Raw genomic sequence first — 24,958 nt, forward strand, 5'->3', positions numbered from 1 at the left:
CTCTCTCTCCAGCGGGGATGCGGCGAGCAGTGTGGTCCGGCAGAGGGGGGTTAAAGGGGTGTGAGCGGCTCAGCGGCACGGTGTGGACACAGCTCGAGGTCAGAGCGGGTCACACGGGACGGGCGGCCACAGTCACAGCTCCACGTCGACTCAGGAATGCGGGACACACTCGGCTGGCGGCTCCAGCAGCTGGGGCAGAGTTTGTCGGGTTCGTCCGCTAAAGGCAGGCAGAGTCCACTATTCCTGGGACTCAGATCAGGGGGCCAAATCACTTCCAGGTCCTTGGAGAGGTGCTAGGAATCACAAGTAATATTTTAGAAATAAAGCGCTTCCAGGCTGCCAGGGCGCACAGAGACCAGCAAGCCCACAAGGGAGGACCCCTAAAGGAAGAAAAGGGCCCCCAGCAACCAAGTCCATAAGTAATCCAGGGGCTGGGCAGGGCCCAGGGAGGCAAGCGTTCCTCTGGGCCCCAGAAGCAGCGCATCCCTGGTAGATTCTAGTCAGGAAAAACAAGAACATTGAACATGAGGTCACAGCCTCATTTTATACAGAAAATCCCTTTGTCTAAAGGTGCAGGGTGGGGGCAAAACCAGACGCAGCTGGTTTGGGAGCACTCTGATGGGCTCAGCCCCTCTTACTATTCACTGGCCATGCTAGGGTCATTAGACGCACCACAGGGGGCGGAGCCAGCATTGTGTTGGGAAAGCCTGCCCTATTCAGGTCCCAGGTGCAGCCCCTCCCTCACATCAGCATGTTAATCTCAACACTCACCACCGGGGCAGTCCCATCCTGACTCCTGGAGCCAGGCTCACCAGCCAGCTCCAGACACTCACACGCCAGACACAAATTACACAAACATGCCAACTTCTAGAAGTGGCACTTCCACACTAGACACATTCATGCCGCACACATCAATGCGCAGCATTTAATCACACGAGTCAGCACATACCAAACTCACACCTGCACTCCCCACGCATCAGGAGCTAACATGGACACATACATTCCCCATGCATTCCTATGGGAGGGCATGCCAATTTCACACACGCACTCAGAGAGCGCACACACTTTACACTGCCCACAGTGCTAAAGTCCGCAAAGACCAGAAATCATTATAATTATTTCAGAGTTCAAATGCAAAAAGTTCAGGGATGAACCTGCCAGAAGGGCCAAGTCCAACAATATTCAGTAATCAATATTCGGTAATCAATAATTACCAAATTAATCATTAATAACCAACACTCTGCTACCAGAAAAACTGATCCAGGTAAAGACCAGGGATGAACACTTCATAGTCAAGAAAATATTCAATGGGGCCCATATTCACATTCAAATTTCCTGGCTGTTTTCGCTGGGGGTCAAGTTTTATAATTCCAATTCATCTCTGATTAGTTTCCTCACTGTAACCTCAAAACTATTTGAGGTGATTATTTCAAAACCTAACTAATCTTCACAGATCAACACTCTTTCCTCTGGTCGATGGACCAGTAGTTGAGTAGTAGATGGGCATATTAACAATCAACTAACTAATTTATAGATCTCAGAGAAATAACCACAGACTCTGGGTAAGATTCAATGAATTGTATCTAAATCTCACCCATACATGAACGCTCATTAGTACAAATTCACAGTGCAAACTCCATCAACTTTCATGGGAGAGAATATTCATTTAGCAAATACATTCACAGTGTCATTCAACAAATCAATGCATTAAGAGGGGATAGATGTAGAGACAAAAGGCATAATAAATCATACATTTGCAAAAGGATATGCAAATTTGAGACAGAATAATAGTTACCCAATGGTGATAACGGAAAACCAGCCCTCTGGCCAAAGGACTGGTGGAGGTCCCCAAATAAGAATCAGGAGACAAGACTATAGGACAGGATCAGGACAGAGCAATAATTACTAGGTTTCTCAGCAAACCCGAAGCACCAGGGCACATCCCTCTCTTACACTCTCTCCCTCCTCGATACTCTTCTGGAATCTTCAATCTAATCAGGTTATCATACAGGTGTGAATCTTCCCAGTCTGTTCTCTCCTTTCCTCATCAGCAGCAGCTCTCGCCTCTCTTTCTCTCTGCATCGATGTCACTCTCGAATAGTTCACACTCATGTTTGCCTCTCCTCGCTTGCTTAATAACTACAACATTTTAAGCCTCTAGTTATAGTCTTCATTTCTGCATGTCCCACCCTCAAAAGTTGTAAATATCGATGGACAACAGACTTTGATTGGGCAGGGGAGTTGTCATCACCTCATGCTGACATATTCCTTTTTATTAATCCTCTTTTGTTTGACAAACCCTTCCCCTTTAGCTCATTCATAACTGTATTCTACTTCATTCCCATATATCTAATGTTGCAAATCAAATAAAATTTTTAAATGCTGTTCCACAGTCGAGAATAACTTTCACACCACTCCTGTCCTTGAATCTTGGCAGCCGTTCAGCCACACGGTCATCAGGTCACATCATGGCTTCACTGCGCATGTGTAGCTTGCCTCCATTTCGCCGCCATTTTTCTTTCATTACTTGCGACAGTGGGCCTAAACATACACTATTAATAAAGGAATCATAAACAGATGTTTATTTCTCAAATATATGAGTTTCACTGTTCACCACCAACTTCTACTCTATCCCATGTTATTATCTTTTTCCTTAAGCAAAAGTATTAGCAGCAATAGCTCTCTTTAAATTCAAACAGGCATATGCCGGGCATGCCGTGCCTCATGACTTCAAGTAAATTGTTCTTGCCCATGCGTGAGAGTTTTCCCTCTCAAAACTGGTTAATCACATTACTATCTACGCAATCCTAGTTCGCACTTGCACAAAAGCGTTTTCCAGTTCAAAACGGATTTTAGTTGCGTTGCATTCTGTTGTTTGTTACTCAAGCATGCATAAAGCTCTCTTCCCATATGTAAATGTTGTGCATATATTAATTTAGTTTTCTTTACTATTTCTAAAAATTAGTACTGTTAATGAGGGATTGCTCCGAGTAAGTTTCGTTTTTTTGAATCCTTGCTCCATCAGTTCTATCTTGATCACACATAAGAGTTCCGGGTGGATGACCAACTCTTTGTAGGGTACGTGGGAACAAAGAAGGGGCATGCTGTCCAGAAGAGGACCATATCAAGCTGGGTCATACTCTTCATAAAAATATGTTACGCCTTAGCAAGGAAATTGCCTCCTGAAAGCCTTGGGGCCCATTCCGCCAGGGCAAAGCCAGCCACAATGGCCATCCAGCGTGGTGTTCCAACTACTTATATCTGCCAAGTGTCCAAGTGGACATCTCTGCACAAGATTTCCTGGTTTAAAGCTCCCACCTCCAGGGAAGGTATTGCTTGGGTGTCTGTTCAACGTTAAGGTATCTGCGGCTAGATGTCTCTATCAGATGGACAAGTTACTTACCTTCAGTAACGACTTATCTAGTAGAGATATGATCTTGCTGCAGGTTCCTTACCGACCCACCCATCCTTCCCGCTCTGTAGATTAGCTTTAGTGTCAAGAGCTGTTCCTCTTCGGGTCCCAAGTGGGTTTTTATACACACCATGGTCAGTCAATTCACGGCTCCGCGTTTCTGGTGTGGAAAGTCTTGAAAAGTACTGATGTTAGCACACTGGAGTGGCACCTATATAGACGATGTGGACCGCCTGACGACGACGAATCCGGCGCCTACAACGTCATGTGTAGTCGACCGATGCCACCTACCGGCACACATGGGTACAACAATCAAACATCTTCCAGAACCAGCCTGATACCTAGAATTTCTAAGGTAACAATTCTACAGCTAGATCATGTCTCTACCAGATATGGCATTACCGAAGTTAAGTAACTTGTCCTACTGAGCTTCTTGGAGGTTTCATGCTGATGTGCCTGATCGTCTTTAGCAGGTCTGGCTATTCAGTTGTCATTCTGTACCTTTACAGCATGGTAATATGATATGATATGATAAAGATACTTATACAGCGCACGTTCACCAATGGCTTCTTGGCGCTTTCAGGATGAGCAGAGGACAGGACTGCAAGATAGAGACGTTAATTATAGGCTTGGGAAAATAACCAAGTCTTCAAAGCTCGCCTAAATGAATGGTAGGAGGGTTTAAGACGAAGATCAGACGCAAGGGCATTCCATAGACGAGGAGCTTGCGAGGCAAATCTTAGTCCCCCAAACTTTTTGCGCTTGAAAGGGCGGGCAGACAGTAGATTAGAGCCTGAGGAGCGGAGAACTCGGGTGGGGATGTAACGGTGGAGGCGAGAAGCAAAAAAGCCGGACCTTGGTGAGAGAGGGCCTGATAAACCAAGCAGCCCACCTTGAAGAGGCTGCGCTGGACTACAGGGAGCTAGTGCAGGCTCCTCAAGAGAGGCTTAGCAGAGCTAGACTTCGGTTGACCAAAGATCAGTCTAGCTGCTTGATTTTGAACAAGTTGAAGTTGATGCGATTGGTAGGCCGGAATACCAATATACAGTGAGTTTACGTAATCAATTCGAGAGATTACTAAACCCAGCGTAACTTGGACTATGGCTTCCCGGGTGAGGAATCTACTGATTTTTCTGATGCGGCGAAGGTGGAAAAAGCATGCTGACATCACAGATTTAACTTGAGGTCTCATGGATAGATCCTTACTGATGGTAACTCCTAGGCTCTTAACCGAGTTGACCGGGCAAGGTGCACTACCCAGTGAGTGCGGCCAGAAATTTGTTCCAGGGGTTTCCCGGAGGCCTAGTGAGAACCAGCTCAGTTTTGTCCAGGTTTAGCTTGAGCTGGTTAGCGTTCATCCAACTGCTGAGGTACGTCATGGTCGACTGAACGTTCTCAATGGAGGAGGGAGAGGAGTCAATATTAAAGATGAGCTGGAGGTCATCCGCGTAATTGAAGATGACCACCGGTCTTTTCCGCAATTCGGAGATGAGGGGAAGGATGTAAAGATTAAACAACAGCGGGGAAAGGGAAGAGCCCTGAGGGACCCCACAGGTAAGGCCCTTGGCTTCAGACACGAAGGTAGCGAGGCGAACCGCTTGCTTATGATCTTGTAGAAATTAAGCCAGCCACCTAAGCGTGGTGCCCCGGATGCCGGCGTTCTCGACCAGTTCGAGAAGGATGGCGTGATCGACGGTGTCGAACGCCGCCGACAAATCCAGGAGCACCAGGGCCTGAGAGATGTTATGGTCAGCCCCCTTTCTAAGTTCGTCGTGGACTGCCACGACAATAGATTCGGTGGAATGCTGGGGTCTAAATCTAGCCTGATGTGGATCTAGGAACTGAGAACTTTCTACAAAAGAGCCAAGGCAGTTGGAAACATGGGACTCTAAAAGTTTACCTAGGAAAGGGAGCAAGGATATTGGGCGAAAGTTGCTCAGGACCGCCAGGTCCACCCCAGGTTTTTTGAGAATGGGAGCAACAACTGCTGATTTAAATGAGTTAGGGACCACCCCTGAGCAGTGAAATTTGTTAAGCAACGACAGAGGTGCATCAGGAAGATTAAGAAAGATCTTACGAATGATGTGAGCGGGACAGCTGTCCGCCGGAGAGCCAGATTGCTGAGAAGTGAAAGAAACATCTCTTGTGTAAGTAGAGGGAAATTCAGGAATGAGGAGGATGTTGGCCAGGATACAACCAAGATTGAAACTCGGGTCAGGCTTAGGAATGCTAGCTTTAATTTTGACTATCTTCTCCACAAAATAATTATTAAGGGAGTCGCAAAGATATGTATTCAGATTGATTTACATTAACCAGACCGCTAGCATGTAATAAAATGTCTTGACTTTATTTACTGATTTCTGGTCCTTATTGTGTAGTCAAATGGGTTACACTGTTAATTATTTGTGTCTGACCAAGTTCTAACTCTCTTCACCTCTCAGTCGCATAGAAAGACCCATTGGATAACCAATAGTAAGAGGGTTGGCCCATTGCTGGATCACCTTGTCCAGGTGTCTCCAAACAGTCAATCTTGAGCTACCAGTAGCTCACCAGTAGCTCACAGAAACCTTCAAAGTAGCTCCCGCCCTTGAGTTCGTTTTTAACTAAGAACTGCAATAAATACATGTTCTGCTTTCCTTTTAACGTTAAGGAAAGGCTATGTTTATTTTACATTATGATGAGGCTGCAGAATCTGATAATGAGCAATGCTCCACTCAGATTTATGACCCATGTGGTCAAACAGATTCAGAACTGAAACACTGAGGTATTTAACTCTTAAATATTTCTGAATGCTTTTAAATGAGTTAAAATTCAAACGAAGAGTTAAATTAATTATTAAGTTAACCCTTCATTTTAATTTTCTACCTCTTCAAAGTGTTATATTTACAAACAGCAGGCATCTGGCTGGTAGGCACAGTGCCATATTCATACCTGACAAATAAATTAATTTACTTTTAAATGGGAGAAACTTAAATTGAAGAAAAATGTTTCTCTGAAACATTGTCTTAATGTTTTTCTCTACCTTAATTTTGGCCAATTAAGTCCTAATGTTTTATGAAGCATGTTTATTCCTTTTAAATTCCTCACATTTAAACAGATGACTGTAATTTACTGTTATAAATATGGCACCATGTCTATAGACCACTGGGAGTAATATGCCTGGTGTTTGTAAAGACACTTTGACATGGGGAGAAAATTAAAAATATGAGTTTTATGTAATGCATATATGTATAAAGTTAACCCTTCCTTTGAATTTGTTCCCGTTTCAAAGTGTCGCATTTACACACAGCAGGCATCTTGCTCCCAGTGGCTGGTAGACACGCTGCCACATATATAACTGAAATATACAGCCATATGGTTAAATGGGAGAAATTTGTAAGTGCAGAAACATGTTTCTTATGATGAACAGTTTGTTAGAAAATGTTCTGCACTTTACATTACTCCCATTTATAAAAATAAAAACATGGGTGCATGTTTGTGTTGGACATGTAACGGTGCCACGTTTGGCAAAAGGCATGTCCTGTGCCACAAGTATGTACGGCACAGGCTCTGTCACCCATACACATGTATCCCATTCATTCACACACATGTTCATACATCCCCACTGACCATGCGCTCACTGACGCACATGGCATCCCTATCAAAGTACCCCTAGTCACAGTATTTAGTTCAAACCATAGTATCAGGCTCCATAGACATTAGATTTAAACTCAATGAAGCTGGGCGAGGGGGTGTCTGGTAACAGTGCGCTAGTTACACAGTCTTCAGTAGCTCACGACGATTTTCACTGAACCAGAAGTATCTCTCATTACAGAAAAGGTTGTGGAGAACCCTGATCTGGACAATGGTACCATAGCCCCTGTGCTCTACGCCCACTTATGAAGAGTACTGTCTGTACGTTTGTAGGCTCTACGACCACATAGAAATGTAAGGATGACACAGACACTATATATGTGGTTATCCAACTGGCCACGAGCCTGTGCACCCTGGTCTTTTATTAACAGGATCACCTGACTACTGGCACCAGCGATGGTTAGGTGTGGGATGGGGCGAGGGGTTACGTCATAATGTGTCCAGCAGAACACAACACACTATCCTTCTGTGTGCTAGGAACTGCCCCCTGTGTAACTAAAACTGTCCCTCTAATGCAGAGGTCTTCAAACTTTTGGATGCCGAGACCCCCCTGTCAACATATTGAGGCGTAAGGACCCCCCCCCCCCCCCTGACAAAAAATTATAATCCTGTAGGCAGGGCTACTAGAATTATGAGGCAATTGAGGACCAAATTACGCGACAAGCTTGACTAAATTGTGTGGGAAGAAAATGTAAGTGATGTTATGTGATGCCGCATATTTTGAGATAGCATTGCTTTATTATTTTGTCATTTTTTACACACAGTAACACTGAGGAAAGATTTCACCCCATCACTACCCGTTTATAACCAAAATATAGCAATTAACATCAGAAAGATTTCTAGTCAACCTTTGAGAAGGGCCTTCCACTCCGCAGGAATATGTGCTGCCACATTAGAAGCTCACCTGGCCCTAGCTAGGAGAGGCAGGGGTCCCTTAAAAACCTGGCATTTTTGTGCAGAGTTAAGCAGTTTACCCATGCAGCTTTCCTCTCATCCCCTCCCTTCCATCCATCTCTTCTCTCCTAACCCTGGCTCCTTCTCTCACTTTGCAGGCCATTTTCTTTCACCCCTTTTTACGACATCTGAACTCTCCCCATTCAACCTCTCACTTTAATAATGCACCTCATCTCTCGATAGCACCTTTCTGAGAAACATTTCATTTTTTTATAGCACTACTCATAAATTATTCAAACTCAGTTCTGTGATCTGCATGGTACACGTACTTTGTAGCAGGTACATTAACCCTCTGCACACTGTGTGGGTGACAAGAGGGCCCGTGTGAGTGCACGGTGAGCGATGCAACAGTGCGAGAGTAGGGTAAGAGGAGTGACTGCAGGGTGAGTGAGGTGGCGTATGAATTTTTGAATTTGGGTGCGGATGAAAGTTCCGAATTGGACGAATGAATGTATGATTACTGATGGGCTTGTTTGAGTGACTTGCTTATTGAGCAGTGAGGGGGTCAGGTGAGTGAAGTGTCACGTGAGTGCAGGATGAGTAGTGTACTTGTGTGACTGCAGGGTGAGGTATAGGGTGAACAGCGCAAGTGCATTGTGAGTGCAGAGTGATCACTGTGAGTGCAGGATGAGCGGGTGAACGGTGTGAGTGCATGGAGATCAATGTGAGTGCAGAGAGATCACCGTGAGTGCAGGTTGAGCAGGTGAATTCTGTGAGTGCATGGGGATCAATATGAGGGCATTGTGATGACTGTGAGTGCAGGGTGAATGGTGTGAGTGCAGGGTGATCACTGTGAGTGCACGGTGAGCGTGAACGTGAAGGGCGAGAATGAGGAGCGAGTTGTCTGAATGCAGGGTGCATTTCCATACACTTGAAGTAATTCAGCGTGTTCTTGGCGGCGGCGTAGGGTGTAAGATCTAAGTTAAACTATTGCGGCATTAATCGGGGATCAAGGGTGGAGGAAATAAATAATGTGCTGAACCTGCAACAAACTTACAGTCCTATGGTTAGGGTTGCCAGGAGATTATTTTGATGGCCCAGTCGGTACAAAAATAAGCAGACACCTAAAGCTGTATTTTAAGCATTTATCAGTGCATACTTCGAACAACAAATATAAATGGAAAGCACTTTTAATTGTGTTCTAGGGCTGCCTCAATGATCCCTGACTGACAAAGAGAAAAAAGACAGAAAAGTCACATAACTAATGCATAGATACTTTTGTATTTAAAAGTCTATTCAGTGTCAAGAGGAGATCTTTGCAGGCTCTTTAAACAAAACAACAGGCATTTTCCTTTTGGCAAACCCTACTTTATATTCCTTTCCATTAAATACATTTTCACACTACAGCAGTAATTGTAAAATACAAATGTAAGGAACAGGCACAGTGGGGGCCCAGGGGGTACTGAAACCAGGAAAAAAGACTAAGCCTCTGTAATCAGTTAACAAAGGCATGTAAATATGCAAATGGTCTTTAAAGACCTGTGAAAAACTCGGGCCTGCTGGAGATGACTCCAGACATTGCCCAGCCAAGCCCCCAGCTCGAGTTACACTGCAGCAGCAGCCAGGCTGAGAGACACCACGAGGGAGGAGGGGGGCTGAAGCCCTTCGGCCTGGGAAGAAATATGACTGTGAAGGCGCGACCCCCTTTGCATCGCTCCACGGCCCCCCTGGGGGTCGCGCCCCACAGTTTGAAGACCCCTGCTCTAATGTGTCAAAGGTCACCAGAATTTAGCCCTTAATTTCAGGAGAGATTCTGCTGCGATTGAAAACCTACAACTGCCTAGGTGGCAAGAAATGCTGAATGAAACATGATTTAACAACTCCCAGTGTCACCCTAGGGGCTTGACTACATGTCAGGCCCTCCTCTATTAACTGACTCTCAGTGGTTAATTTGTAAAACAAATAAGTGCTGGGCTTCTCATCAGGAGGCAGCTTTCACCAGCCCATTTCTCCTGTCAGTGCCGCCTAAAACAAAACCAACTACTAACCATGAAACCCTAAAGTCGGGAGAGGATGTGGCATAATGGCCAGAGCTGTCGACTTCATAGCTTTGGAACCAGATTCGAGAATCTGAGTCTGCTCAACATCCTGTGATTCTGGGAGAATCACTTAATCTTCCTATTGCTACCAAAAATGTATGTCCTTAACAGGTGCTCAAGCGCCAGTGTCGATAATTAAGAGCAGAGCACTGGAAACTACTGTCTGTAGTCTAGTAGGAATACTAAGCAGCTTGTTTTACCAGAAAGTAACCTTAATGTATTGGTTAAATGAAAGGAGAACCACATAGTAGTTATAAAAATATGTATTTATTGATATAACGCACTTTAAATACCTCACAGTATATTCTACACGCAGATAAACACAAAGTACACAATACTGTAGCACAGAAACAAACGTAAGTAGCACTAATACACAGTGGGCTCCAGGGCGAGACCAAACCATATACTAAAATAGTAGTATAAGAACCACGACTCGAGTCAAGACAGTGTCTAGAGATTGTAGAATCACTAGGACCCCAAGGAACCACCCAACGTGAGTAAGTAGGGACCCCACGGAGGTGGGTGCGTTGTGAGAACACAACCGCGTGCTTTGTACAGTTCAATGGGAGAGTCACGGTTGCAGTTTTAGTGTTAAAGGACCTTTCCCAACGGATTACGAAGAAACCCTTTGGAACATAGAAGGTTAGAGAGCCACCCCACCTGTGGATACCTAAGTACCAGAGTTATCTAACCCAAGGCAGCCGGACTCATAGTGTTGAAGTGGTATCAGAAACTGCTGCTGTTCTCAATGGGAGCCTTCAAAGAAATGCTACTGCTGGAAAGAAGGAAAGTGTCTAGTGGAACCCACAGGTGGATTCTTGAAGGAAGGAACCTGAAAGCAGAGGGGACAGAGGCTGGGTCACTCAGGAGTGACCAGGGGCTCGGTAGACAAATGCCCACCGATGTCGGGTGCGAAGAGGGAGACCTTGACTCTGCAGCCACGGGGACCAGGAGACGTCGAGGATGACCAGGGTCCAGATACAAGCTGTCCCACGAAGGATGTCGAGTGCTGACTAGTCGATGTCCGACTGGAGCCCCAACAAGCCTTGGCAGCGGCAACCCACGAAGAAGATTGAGATGGTCACGTTCTGGCCCAGCAAGGACCAGGAGACTCACCACAGCAAGGGGAGTCAGGGCAGGCCTGGAGCAACCAGGGAGCCCAAGAAAAGGCGCGTTGTCCCTAAAATGAACCCACAGGCCAAAGGCATAGGAGTCACGAGGGGTCCTCTAGCAGTTTCATAAAACAACAGCTTGCAGGGCACAGAGTGAGAGGAGGCTGAAGTCCTTTGTACAAAATGTGTGCAGAGATGAGGCTATTGATGCCTATGCACTTGCAAATGTACTCGGTGCAAAGAGGTTCAGGTTATGCGGTCTCCATGAGGGATACTGACCTCAAACATTGTGAGAGGACAGCTCAACCTCGAGGAACGTAGGACCCCACCTCCTGTGTTCCTGGAGCCTTTGGAATCCACAGGAGCTCTAGATCAACAGACCGGTAAGTTGCATTTCGGGGCCTGCGAATGCAGGGGAGGGACTCCTTCACCCCAAGGGACATACTTCAGATGTCCTTGATGCCCCACAGGTCCTTCACGGAGCCTATATGTTGCACGGGTACAGACAATGCTTTGGATGGAGAGGGAGACAAAGTTGGGCCCAGTCGAAGTCCAGCAAAGTCTGGAGTGTCCAGACGGTCGAAGTTCAGTGGTTTCTTGATCAGTATCTTGTCCACATCAAATCTAGGGTCCTACATCCAGGTAAGCCCTTTTGTATCCACGGGAGAGGGTTGGACAGATTTAGCGGACCCTCCCAGGGGAGGGCCAGGACAGTGGGGAGGATACTCCCATGTGCTTTGTTCAGTTTCGTGCCAGAACAGGAGCCAACGGCTTCCAAGACTGGTTTGAACTGGACTATGCACAGGGACACCAAGTGTGCCCCTGGTGCAGACTTTCAGGCACTTTGAAAGTGCACCCACCCAGACCCAATACACGAAATCCTGTTTGGGAGGTGGTCACACCTCCCTGTGAAGGGATGCCTATTGTCCTACCTTGCCCTGCTCGAGTGTGGCTCAAGTATGCATATCTGTTGCATCTCATTAATAGCCTAGATTTTAGTGAGTTATGAAAATACGTAAGCAAGTCAAATTAGAAGAATATTTTGTACTAGTGTTCAAAAATCATTTCTGCATGAATCACTCTCATAGAAAGTGTTTACAGCTTACAGTTTACATTGTTTACTTCCTGTCTTGTAATCTGTTGAAGTGGGTAGTGTCCGAATTTTACACTTGTCAAGGTGTGCATGTGCAGCCATTCTTCCTTTTCAGACTACGTGGATAAACCTACCTCTAGAAAACTGCTTGCTTGGCTGATTTTAGCTGCCTTTTTTAAAATCTTTTGTCTTGGCAGAAAGCAGCAAACTGTAATCCAAGTGCTGGACACATTTGGTGGGTTTTTCTTTTCGGACAATGTGTGTGAAACAACCACCCATGTTGTAGCTGGGAACCCGCGGCGCACCATGAATATAATGTTGGGGATTGCCCGTGGCTGCTGGATTGTTTCCTTTGAATGGGTAAGTGTTACAATATATGCCTATCAGTATTTATGCCATTTGTTAATGTATTCCTAAACAAGCATGCCACTCTTCAAGGCAGATTTGAAAGGTTTGGAGGTAAATTACTACATGTATTGGGCCTCTAACTATGGAATACCCTCCCTGATAAACAACTAGAAAGACCGATGGCCATCATGCACATCAGCTTTCCATGCTAGCCATTTTACTGAAGTATACAACAAAGTAATGGATGGAATGCTTGAGTTTATCTGGTAGGTACTCGGAGCACATCCCAGTCTATTGTTACTTTGCACACCATGCCACCTCAGCTTAGACCCAGCCATATGAGAATCAGTCTTGACCCTGCTCCAGTGGAAACAGTCCAGCCTGAACTGCCAGGCCAGGTCTTCCCTAAACTGGAACACAAGCAACCCAGGACCGGTTTCCTCCTAGTTAGGGCTCATCAACCAGGTATAGCTTGATTCCAGTGACACAGTGTGCACGTGACCCATGTCTGGGCGTCACCTCCCCACTTCGGTGACACACTAAAATATACAAAAAAGTGATGGATGGAATGATTGGATTAACCTCGGCCATTGGTAATTACTTAAGACTGCATCTCAGTCCATTTTCCTAGCACAAATGACTACAAACTCCCTGGGTATATTACATGGCAACGTCACATTCCCAACCTGCCGCACAACTTGACGCCAGACTGGTACCTGCAGGTATTGGTTGATCCAACACCACCTAAACGATGTACACAGATCTGTGTTATTTTAATTTTGAAAACATGACTATTTCCCATATTGCATTTTGATTGCATAGCAGGAACAGGTACTGAAGGTTGTGGTAAACGAAAACAGTGTAATATACTAATGTAACTCCGATTGAACGGACTATCTAACGTTTTGTGGTACTGAATATCATACATTGCACAAACTATGTAACATGTACTGTATTCTTTTAACTATCATGGAACTGGAGCTGGAACAATATTCTGAAACTGGTGAAAAAAATAAAAAAAATAAACTCCTGAGTATATAGTATATTGTGATATACCCTATGAGATGCTTACAACTAGGTAGCATCTTCCTCCAAAGAAATAGTCTTGTTCGCTAATATTCATGGTTCTCTCCACCTAAGCCTTGCCATCTTGATACCTTCTGTCACTTGATTTTGGGGTACTCATTCAAGGCATCTACCAGTTTTACTTAGACGCATCCAAACATCTTGCTTACCCTTGCCCCTGAGGTTCTTCTTGTCAAATCCATTTCTACCGCACTTGAATTATATAATGTTAGACCCAGAATTACAACAACTTCAGACTGTCCCATTGTGCAAATTGTAACCCTATGGAATCGCCTTCCCCCTCCAGACCACAGTAAGCCTGTTAACAGCTGTGTGTGGATAGTACATATCTCATTAACTCTTAACTCGGAAGAATAGCCTGGTCCAGACTACTTTTCTATTAAAATGAACCAAAACCCAACGACGTATTTTTTTTATTTTATTCGGTGTCTTTTGTAACAATAACCTGAAAAACTCTATTATGATTTAGACACAAAAAAGACCTGAAACATCAGCATCAGAATCAAAGCACTCTTTCACTAGATAATGACCACTTTAAAACTGGGCCTAAGCGAAATTTAAATTAATTACTCTGCATAATTATGCACCATTCACGGTAAACAATTACCACAAATGGTGTAATTTGTGGTTAAAATGTACTGCAAATTCACAGGAACAGCAGAGCAAATGCCGCGGCTGTTTGCAGTGATTTTGTTTAAATTCATGCCAAACTTGATATGAGGATGTATTTTGAGCTAAAATGTAGCACAAAATGATAGTATTTCATTTTGCATAATTAGGTATATTTTGCCATAATTTTGCATAATTACACAAAAGCAAATTACACGAATTTCGCAGCTCTCATTTAAAAAACCAAAATTACCAAGAATGCAAGTTAATTATGTCTTTGATTGTTGAATATCCTTGAGTGACGTTTAAGGCATGGCTAATAAACGTTAATAGTCTGGCATGTGACTATTTTAAAGAAAATGTAAATATTTCTTTGGAAACGTGTATACTTGCTGCTTTTGCTAGGCCTATGGTGAAAGTGTGACTACAAGCATTGGCAAAGCCAGTAGGTCTAACCACGATAAATTGTTGAGGTTATTTGATTTTTTCTGGCATGTATATGCCTCGTAATTAATGAGAATTGGCATAAATTATAAGTGTTGAGCCAGAGCTATTGGTTGCCAATGGCTTTAAGCTATGTTGTAAAGCAGTGTGGCTGCTGTGCAGCATGTTGAAAAGTTATAATGAAAAAGTGTTATAAGATTTTTTGTTACCTTATATATAACCAAGTAGACAATATTTACAACTGAACAACCCTATTAAACACGCATTGAAAATACAATAGTTAGAGCTAGTGACGTTTTAAATGACTATGTTTTTTGCCTATGTGTTATGGAGTCCATGTATGTGGGGTGTGGTGGAATTATGTGGGCTGGATTGAAATTGTGTGGCATGGACTTGTGTAGTGTGAAGTGGATTTGTGTAGTGGAATTATGTGGCATGGTGTGCAGTAGAAATATGTGGATAGTAAAAATGCAATGTTGAGTGTAGTGGAATTATGTGGAGTGGGATTGTGTGTTATGTTGTGTAACTATGTGGAATGGTATTCTGTGTTGTGTTGTGGAGTGTTATGTAGTGGAGTTTACTTAATTATGTGGTGTGATGTTGAATTTTGTGGCATGGTGTGGAATTCTGTGGTAAGGACAGGATGTATGTGGTGAGTTGTGTAATTGTGTTTTTGACTTGTATTATGTGGTTTGGTGTTGAATTATGTGGTGAATATTGGAAATGTGTGAACTTGAGTTGTGTAGCGTGGAACTGTGGGTAGCTTTGCCATTTTGGCGACGAAAAATACAAATTTGCAAGGAGCTAAGCTCCAGATCTGTATCTTTGGGTGTTTAAAGTGTATTTCTTTTGTCCATCCAATGTAGAAATTATACAAATTGTTCTTTTATCCTTCTTGGTCACAAAACAACAGCTGACTCGTTTCGTCCAACAGGTGTGGACTTCATCAAGGCCTGGAATATAGATAGAGTCTTCAAGGGTGGTGGGTCTTTATATACATATAGAAGAGTATTTGTGGCCTGTAAAGGTTCTCAGATGCAACTGTACCCTTCCGGATCCAGGGACAGTTTAAAAATAAAGCGACTTCTGTGCCATCGTGAGTAGCGGCGAAGGACGTCCAGAGTTCCGAGAGGACGAAACTCTGGACGTCCTTCGCCGCTACTCACTATGGCACACAAGCCACTTTATTTTTAAACTGTCTCTGGATCCAGAAGGGTACAGTTGCATCTGAGAACTTTTACAGGCAGTGGAGATGCACACCGTTTGAGTTTTAATACTCATAATTTTGGACTCTTTTTTTGGGAGATTGTCTTGTGGGGATGTACGTCACAACCACACAGTGGTGTGCTCGTCTGGCTTGCTGTTTTAAGTTTGTGAGTGTAAGTGTATTTTTTTAACCAAGGAGCTTTGACAGTAGTACACAGAGTTGTGCACTGTTATGCATTGTTAATCACTCACATATTACTTGACGAAGCTGTGTATATTATCATACACTGGTAAGTGGTCTACTATTTCTTGATGCAGATTGTGCTGCTGGCAATAGCAAACCTTTTGAAGAATCCCATCCCATATTACAGAGGTCCAAGAAAGCACGGACTTAGGCTTGCCCCTTTATAAACAAAGCTCGATGTGGGATTAAAAATAGATATAAAGAAACAAACTGGAAGGGATAATCTAGTGGTAGTTGTTCTAAATAACTACTATTCATTGAAGTCATGCGTTAAACTGTGTGTTTGTAATTATTCAGACCCATAAAAGAACTACATTTGAACTGTTTTAAAGTTTTTAAACTAGATTCCGTGGCACATAATTGTACAGAAGACAAGGGATCTGTGCAGAAACTACAGTTGTACACGAGGGCTTACTGCACTGTACATCGCTACTAGAGATATTCTGAGATTAATACTGAGTGCAGTGCATTGAAGTAATTTCTTTTTGGGGGCTTTAAAGTGAGTGCTGGTCATGAGGCTCGGTCCATAAACCAAGCAACTGGTTGTACTGGCTTGGCTAATGGCGACAAAAGAAGCGGTGCAAATATTACCTGCAGGGAAGTTATCCAACATAGATGTAGATGCCTGAAATACCATTAGAAGTGAAACTCCAAAATATAATGTAAAAGTATGAAAAGTACTGGAACAGGTGAAACATGTTTTAAATAGAGGTAGAACTATGTAAAATTAAAACTTAGTGTTCCGATTACTTCCTTTAAATCACCTGGGGCCAGTGGTAGATGGTGGGCTGATAACAGATCCGGTGTCCACCAGAAATGAGACAGACAGAAGAATGAGAACGGGTTCAGGCTTTGAGGTGAAGGAGACAGCACACAGAGAAACGGTGGGTGGGTGGGAGGCGAAATCAGTAACAGGCAAAACAAGTCAATATAAGTAACAGACTGATGAAACAAAAGCTGTGCATGCTGAATGGGTAAGCCACATAAAGCTTCTGACCTACGTGGAAAATGCCAGACTCCCTGTAGGCTCGGAAATCTGTGCCGTTTGCTGCTGCTACTGCTACTGGGCCCCAGCCCTGGCTATGACGGGCTGTTCCAGTAGAAGCTAGAATTCTCCCGAAGGGTTAATTGTTAGTAACGACGAACAAGGGGTTTCATTTCAGGAAGAGGTTTAAATCTTGTGCTAATGCTTCCAGAATACACACACACACCCTCCCCTAGAGCTATAAAGGTACATAACTGCGGAAGGTGCAGGGCTGGAGCTGACATAATTTAAAGAAAGCAATTGCATTTAGATTTGCATATCAATTAACCTGCGCACAATTAATCAAAATGCCGCACAGGGCGTGGACGAAGGCGCCTGACCTCTAAATGGCAGTTTCCTCTATGCTGCGTGAAATTAACTGCTGCTACCTTGATAAAAAGACATACGGGAAACATACAAGTGAAAAAATTAGTTTAAATGACAAAACACAATTGCTGGGAAGGCGAGTGACTAGATATGCTGGCCAATTTTGACTTGTGCTCAAAATGGAAAGGCAGGGGAGCAGCTGTGCCCGAGGAGAGCCTTCCCATGCCACTGTGAAAGCAAAAGAAATCAGGAAGAAAAAATAGTGCCAAAAACAAATACGAGTAGACGGGAGGGGAGAATTACGTGTAAAGGGCCAGTCCCTTGGGAAGGAGCCAAGCTCACAAAGGCAGGATAATTACAACCAATGCACCAATCGAAATCCTGCATTTCAGAACAGCACACAAAATAACAAATGGAAATCGATGGGCGTGCCTAAAGCCCACAGAGGAGATACAGCATGTCAGGAGACAGCGCATGCGTGCTTCCTATGCTCATCCCAAACCTGAACTCTGGCGCCAAGCCCTGTGGAGCGGAAGCTTTTCTCCTGAGGTCCTGGAGCCGTAATTGGAGGTGACTGACCTGGTGGGGGACCCCCAGGAACCTCCATAACATACCTGTGGAGCAAAAGAAAGACACGTGGTGCAGCCATGCTCGTCTGTGGCCCGATGCCCCAAGACCACCGCAGTATCCAAAATGGTCATGCCACCGCACCCTGAGCGTGGCCGGCATTGTGGGCAGCAGCGGGCCAATCAGCAGACCGAGAGGACCTGAATACACAACCAGGCAGACCCCCCCAGGACAGGGGGTTGCAGAAACTCAAGAGGGCTGTGGCGGAATGGGCAGGGCTGCTAGGATCACTGGTGGCAACCAGAGGTCTAGCTAGAGAGGCCTGTGAGTGCATGAACAAGACAAGGATGACTCCCCCTTTCTTTCATAGGAGTGCAAAGAGACTTGGACCCCTGGGGGTGACCGCCCATCTGAGATGGTGGTGGCTGTAAGACCAAGGCCAATGGCTGGGACACTGCTCCAGACTAGATGCCCTAAGAGGGAGTGCAGCAAGAATACCAGGAGAGGAACGGGACAAGATCTGCATGTCTCGCTGGGTTTGATAAGCCTGGGCACTCATCTCTGCCGGGGGCATGCTGCCCTCTGCCCGGTGCCTTGCTCATTTGGTGTTTTGTTCCTAGCCTTTTGGGGGCCAGGTTATTGTCTCCTGAGGGGCTGGGCCCAGGGGAGGAGTGGCTGGGCTCATTTACCCAGAGTAAGGCAGTCCTGGGTGGATAAGTGGCGCAAATAACGGAGTGCTGCAGCTCACCTCAGAAAAGAGAGTCATTGGTGCCCCATATGGCCCTGGTGCGTCCAAAACTGCAGAAGATGGGACTGACGGTGGACACCTAGAGATCTGGGGAAGGATCACATCAGCTTGCCTTGGTGGAGATAGACCAGGGATTAACAGCCCACACAACGGCAATCCTGGAGAGAATCAGAGACGCCAAAGCTGCACTAGAGTACAGTATTTATGCAGTAGTCCAGGACCTGGGCCTTCTAATGACTGACCGTAATAAACTTACAGAGCTGGTTAGTGAAACGAAATCCTCACTGGCCCAACTGAAACCTTCACTTTCAGAGATGGACAGTATGATACGTGATATGCAGAAGATCAACTCCCACGTTCAAGATCGTGTAGAGGTTGCAGAGAACAGGTCTTGGTGCAATAATGTGAGGCTGGTGGATCTTCCACAGGTCACAGAAGGCTCCAGCATGGAAATGTTTTTGGAGAACTGGCTCCTGTCCACGGTACTGAGGGACAAGGCATATAATATGTTGACTGTTGAAAGAGACCCCTGGGTACCGGCATTGGCTGCTAGGACCGGGGGTGCCGCCCCGGCCAGTGATTGCCAGACTGTTGAATTTTCGAGACTGTGACAGCATTGCGTAGGTGCCACGTGCAAGTGGCCACTGGGAGCTGGGCAGTATTTCAGTGTGTTTATATCCATGTTACAACAATGAAGTGCAATGACATAGATGAACCTGTCTTGCGATGAAATGCCACCGGAGACCACTAAATATACGTTATTCTTCCCGGCCAAGTTGAGAATAATCAAACAGGACAGTTTCCACTTCTTGGCAACGGCTGCAGAGGTCTGGGACTGGCTGATGGCAGGGGGAAACTCGACCCTGGGAAACAAGGCTGGGACAGGCCGAGAAAATAGCAGATGCAAAAGCCTCGCTAGCTCTCAAATACAGCCCCATCGAGGAACCAAGCTGAGACCGAATGGGCCAACATAGTCACAGAAATTCAAAAGTGATGATCCCTGGTCACTAGCAACAAATGGGTCACATAGATTAATGATTCAGAAGACACAGGAAGCCAATATGAAAACTCCCTGAGGGGCCTCTGAGGAGGGTACACTCCTGGTGGTCACTCCATTGACAGCAGATATGTTGGGTTGACACGGCCCAATGATGTAAATGTGTAAATGTAGGTATACTTGTAAAGCGCACTATCACCTTACAGGCATCCTGGCGCTGTATACCGCTGTGGAACCCTTCCTGGCTTTCCCTGTGAGATGCCCCCTACTGGGCACCCCCAAGGTGAAGCCAGGCATCCCAGCGCTTTCGGGCCGTTGTGGAGATTAAGCAAGCTATTGCCCAGAGTTGCAGAGTGGGACCCATGATTAGAGTAGGCACCGAGGCGAGAATTATCGAGTCTGTGGACATTGAGCCCAAGACCCTACCGCGTCGGGAATTGAACCCTGGTCCCGGGTCAGACCTCTGTATCAGGGTCTGCCATTTCTAACCAGTGAGCCACACTTCTCGAATGATACAGAAGGGCCACAGCGATTGAAAATATTGAGATAAACCCGAGGTCCTGACTGTACTATGCAGCATTGTAAACTGCTTGTTGATTTGGGGCAACAGACTTGTTGGGCATTGGGGAGGCGTGTAGTTTTACACCTGCAGCACAAAGGAGTACAAAGGGGGGTGAAGGGAGAGGGTTGGGAGAGTAACAATGGTTCAGAGCACAATCTAGGAAAGGTCGGACAAAGCTGGTGGGACAATGACATGCCCCAAGGAATGGAAAAATGCCAAAGCCAAACTGGTCGTCGACATACCCCGCCGCAAGCACATAACGCAACACCTCTGCCAACTCCACTGACTCCCAATCAACAAGCGAATCACCTTCAAGCTCTTCACACATCCCTATAAAGCTCTCCATGAATATCTGAACCACCGCCTCGCATTCCTCACACCCGCCAAACAACTCTGCTCTGCCCAAGAATCCGCAAGACCAGAAGCAGAGAAAGATCCTTTTCCTACCTCGCCACTAAGACCTGGAGCACCCTGCGCCTCCACCTACTACAGGTCACGCAGTCGTGGGTGGTTGATTCGGGATGCTTGGTAGCAGTGCCTGGGCATTGTATTGACGCAGAATTAGTGCTGGTGTCCAGCTACTTCCACCTCCTCCCCTGGGGCTATAGTTGGTGGGACTGGACCAACTTGGTGGTTGGCTAACAGGGCTACCAGAGACTATACTCCTTGTTGGCATAAACCTCAATCTAACTGCCCATGGAGAGATGAACTGGGTGACTGCTTCTGGAGAGAAACCCTGGGTAGACCTACTTTTATTGCTGGGACTAGCTGATCACGCCAATACTCATTCATGGCTACCACAATGCACTCTCTGTCCAGGTTGGATTATTTACTGGTGCCCTGCTGTCAATTGGCCCTATTCAAACAGACCAAATTTTTACCGTGGGTGGCTCACCCCTGAGAGTTGACCAACTGTAACACCAGAAAGCTGGTCACAGAGACCTCCACTCTATACTTTAAGGAAAACAAAGGTACAGTGGGCTCAGGGGTGGTTCTCTGGGAGTCTTTCGAGATGGTCATGCGGAGACAGCTTATTGTGCACATATTAGGAAAAAGGAGGGAGCGAGAGTGGGAGGCTAGAGAGATGAAATACAGCCTGATGCAGTGAGAAAGATACTATGTGAGGACCCTTTCACAGGAACTGGCACATAGTAGAGAAGGACTCGGGCATGACCTGCAGACTCATGTCCAACAAGAAGCTAGGGCCAAATTTCACAAGCAGCAGTGGCAACTATGAGATGGGTGACAAAGCAGGGAAACCCAGGCCTGGCTAGCAAAAAGGGAAGAGGTCAGTGCTGGATGCAAGTGGTCAAGGCGAATACTGTTGACATATTTAAAACTCGCAGATATTGCACAGATCTTTGCCTTTTACCTGAAAGATCTATACCGAGCCACACCAAGAGGAAAGTGAGGGATTTGGAACGATATGTCGTAGACCTCCCAGTTCCTTGACTGGGACACAAAGCAACGGTGGGGTTGAAATTGAGAATCACAGAGCAGTGCTTAATTTGAGCCAGTGGTTTCCGGTTCTCAGCGCTAGCACTTAATCATCATCACCTCGCTTTCTATGAGCACCCGTTAAGGACACATTCATTTACGGGAGATTAAGTGTTTTGCCTAGAATCACAGGATGTTTCGCCAACACCGAGATTCGAAACTGGTTCCGTAGTACCGAAGTCGGCAGCTCTGGCCATTATGCCATATCATCTCCCCACTTTCATGGATAGTAGTCGGTTCTGTTTTAGGTTGCGCTAACAGGAGAAATCGGCTGTTGCCAACTGAATCCTGATGAGAGCCTGTCACTTATATTTTTTTTTACAGATTAACCACTGTCACAGAGCAGAAATATCTGAAGCAATAGCCGAGATTAAGGGAAGGAAATCTCTGGGCCCCAGTGATCTACCCGCTGTTTATTTTTAATGTGTCAAATTCATCATTGCAGGCCCCCTGTGTGAACTATGCCATAGGTGTTGATGAGGCAGCACCCTACCGGAGTACCGGAGACAGACAACGATTGTTCTGGTTCAAGCCTGGGAAACAAGGTGAGGATTGTGCCTCTAATAGGCTGATAGCATAGCTAAATGTAAAAACCAAGATTCTTGCTAAAGAATGGGGCAACTGCTTGTTACAGGTGGTTGATTCCCTGGTGGACCTGGATAAATCAGGCTCTCCCTCTATGTGGACAATATCCTGCTTTATCTGGTGAATTCAGAAAGCTCAGTACGAGGATTCCGCAGATTCAAGGGACCTTTGGGTCTTTCTCGGGGATTTGCATTAACTGGCACAAGTCGGTGGCATACCCTAGTCTCAGAATGCCTCCACTCCACAAGGGGATAGCCCATTCAGATGGGAGCAGACTGAGTTTTTATACCAGGGCATATCTGTGACCACAGATAGGGAAGCCTTCCTTAGGAAAAACCTCACCAGAATTCTTGAGAGCTATAAAATGGATGTATGCCACTTGCGCAAACTCCCACTGTCCTTGATGGGAAGGGTGGCTCTACATAAATGATATTTCTCCCAAAATTTCTAGATGTTTTGCAAGAACTTCGAGGTTCCGGATGGGTATTTTAGGTTGGTGTACGACCCACTGTTTGAGTGCCACTGATAACCCAACTACTTTAACCAAAAAGTCTCTAGAGGGTGAAATTGCCGTCCCCAACCTGCACCTATACTATTGGGCAACTCATTGCCAGGTGATTACGCAACTTCAGGAACCATCACTGATGGCAGACCGGAGATCGATAGAGCCGGGGGGCTACATATGATGCCTCTGTTGGGGGCAGAGGCTGCCACCACTTCCTCCTCCAACATTAGTGCTCATAAGAATATGAAAGAGTACGACAAATTCCCTGGGTTGGAAGGTCAAAGGACACTGGAAACAGCACTATAGGATTCCGATATATTGAAGGACCTGCGAGTCATTGGGGCACATTGAAATGGGACCGGCTGGGTATATCCAAAATTAGGAATGTGTGGTAAGATGGCAAGATTGATCCTATTCTCTGAACGCCAAGAGCAATATAAACTGATGGGTACTCAATATCTTAGAAACCTGCAGCTGGCATTAATCCTAGGTCGTTGTATGTGGCCTGGCTCCAAAATGGCCGCCAGGACTCTAACACGCACTACTACAAATTGAGTACTCCTTTTATACGTTTCAATTCAGTTTTATCATGATATCAAATCAAATCATCACATTTCTCTCATTGTTAGTACATGCGTTGAAGTTACTTACAATATAGTCAATTACATTTGCGTTACATAAATGTACATTCAAACAATAGTTTCAAAATACAATAAAACCCAATGCATTTCGGGGCATCAGCCCCTTCGTCAGGGGTCTGTTTAAAAAGAAAAAGGAAACATAGTTACTTTTGGTGCTTTAAGGATTCAGTGTTGCAATAGTGTTTACAGCTTGTGGTATTTACTGATTTCGTGCATTTCTTACCTTGTCTGCGAGGTAGCTCAACAGGTGTTGTGCTATGCAGTTTGTAGCGTAGCTATAGTGAATCTAAAAGGAGGAGATTATGTAGGTCACTTGCTAATTTATTAAACTGTGTGCAGAGTTATTAGTGCTTATTTCACTAGTTAAATTATTTTACCTGAGTCTTGCTTGCTTAATGCATATCTGTAAGAAAAAATATATTTTGTCTTGCGGTCACTTCAAAAGGGGTACCCAAAATAATCAGGGTCATAAGAAAAAGCATATCTTGGTGATATATAGTGTTCACCTGTGAGTCTTCTATTTTCACGTCAAATAGTTACCCTGCAGAATTAAAACAAGGGAAGTTCCATTGAACGTTATTGCGTAGGTTAGGGGATTTTGTAGCTTTGTCTTCAAGTTTGCAAATAAAGTTTTTACCTGCTAGCCTCTGTAAAAGTGGGTTGGTCTCGCTAGTCAATCGTATGCGTTTGACTGTAAATAAAAATGAACGCGATCATTAGCCTGTTGCCGATTTTCAAAGCGGCAGAATGCACGCTGTTTCGTAATTATAACATGTTAAGCGAAAAGCGCTTTGGGCTTACCGCTTCGAAAAACGATGCTGCTTTATGCGGCGTCTCAAGTCGTGTGTGTCGACCGGGGCTAACTTTCTACACTACTAGTCCCTTCTTACTTATTACTCACTGTTCCCTTGTATGTAGCAATAGACGAAGGACTTCCTTATTGAAAGTTTTACGGCCGCCATTGCTGAGCGGTGGAAGTTCAATAATGCTATTGGTTTTAACCTATTGTGGTATGAGTCAAACAATACGTTACAGTGTATTGACACGTGGAGGGCATTCAGATATTATTAATTGTTCATGTGTATATGCATTAAAACATAATGGGATAACGAAAATAAAGGTAATACACACTGCTTGACATTATTCTGGTTTCATTATATGCATTCCTGCATATAATGAAACCAGAATAATTTATTTTACTTTATTTTCTTTACTTTCACTACTTTCAATAAGGAAGTCCTTCGTCTATTGCTACATACAAGGGAACAGTGAGTAATAAGTAAGAAGGGACTAGTAGTGTAGAAAGTTAGCCCCGGTCGACACAC

General features: G+C 45.0%; 1 protein-coding gene across 1 annotated transcript in view; it reads left to right on the forward strand.

Moving 5' to 3' along the window:
* MCPH1 (microcephalin 1) overlaps positions 1-24,958 on the forward strand; it is a 1,506,891-nt gene that overhangs the window by 604,486 nt on the left and 877,447 nt on the right. The window contains exon 11 of the mRNA XM_086926418.1: positions 12,441-12,603. Within this exon, the coding sequence (XP_086782544.1) occupies positions 12,441-12,603 (163 nt within the window). The remainder of the gene's footprint in view (positions 1-12,440; positions 12,604-24,958) is intronic.

Source organism: Lissotriton vulgaris, chromosome 6 (genome assembly GCF_964263255.1).
Source record: "Lissotriton vulgaris chromosome 6, aLisVul1.2, whole genome shotgun sequence".
Taxonomy (NCBI): domain Eukaryota; kingdom Metazoa; phylum Chordata; class Amphibia; order Caudata; family Salamandridae; genus Lissotriton; species Lissotriton vulgaris.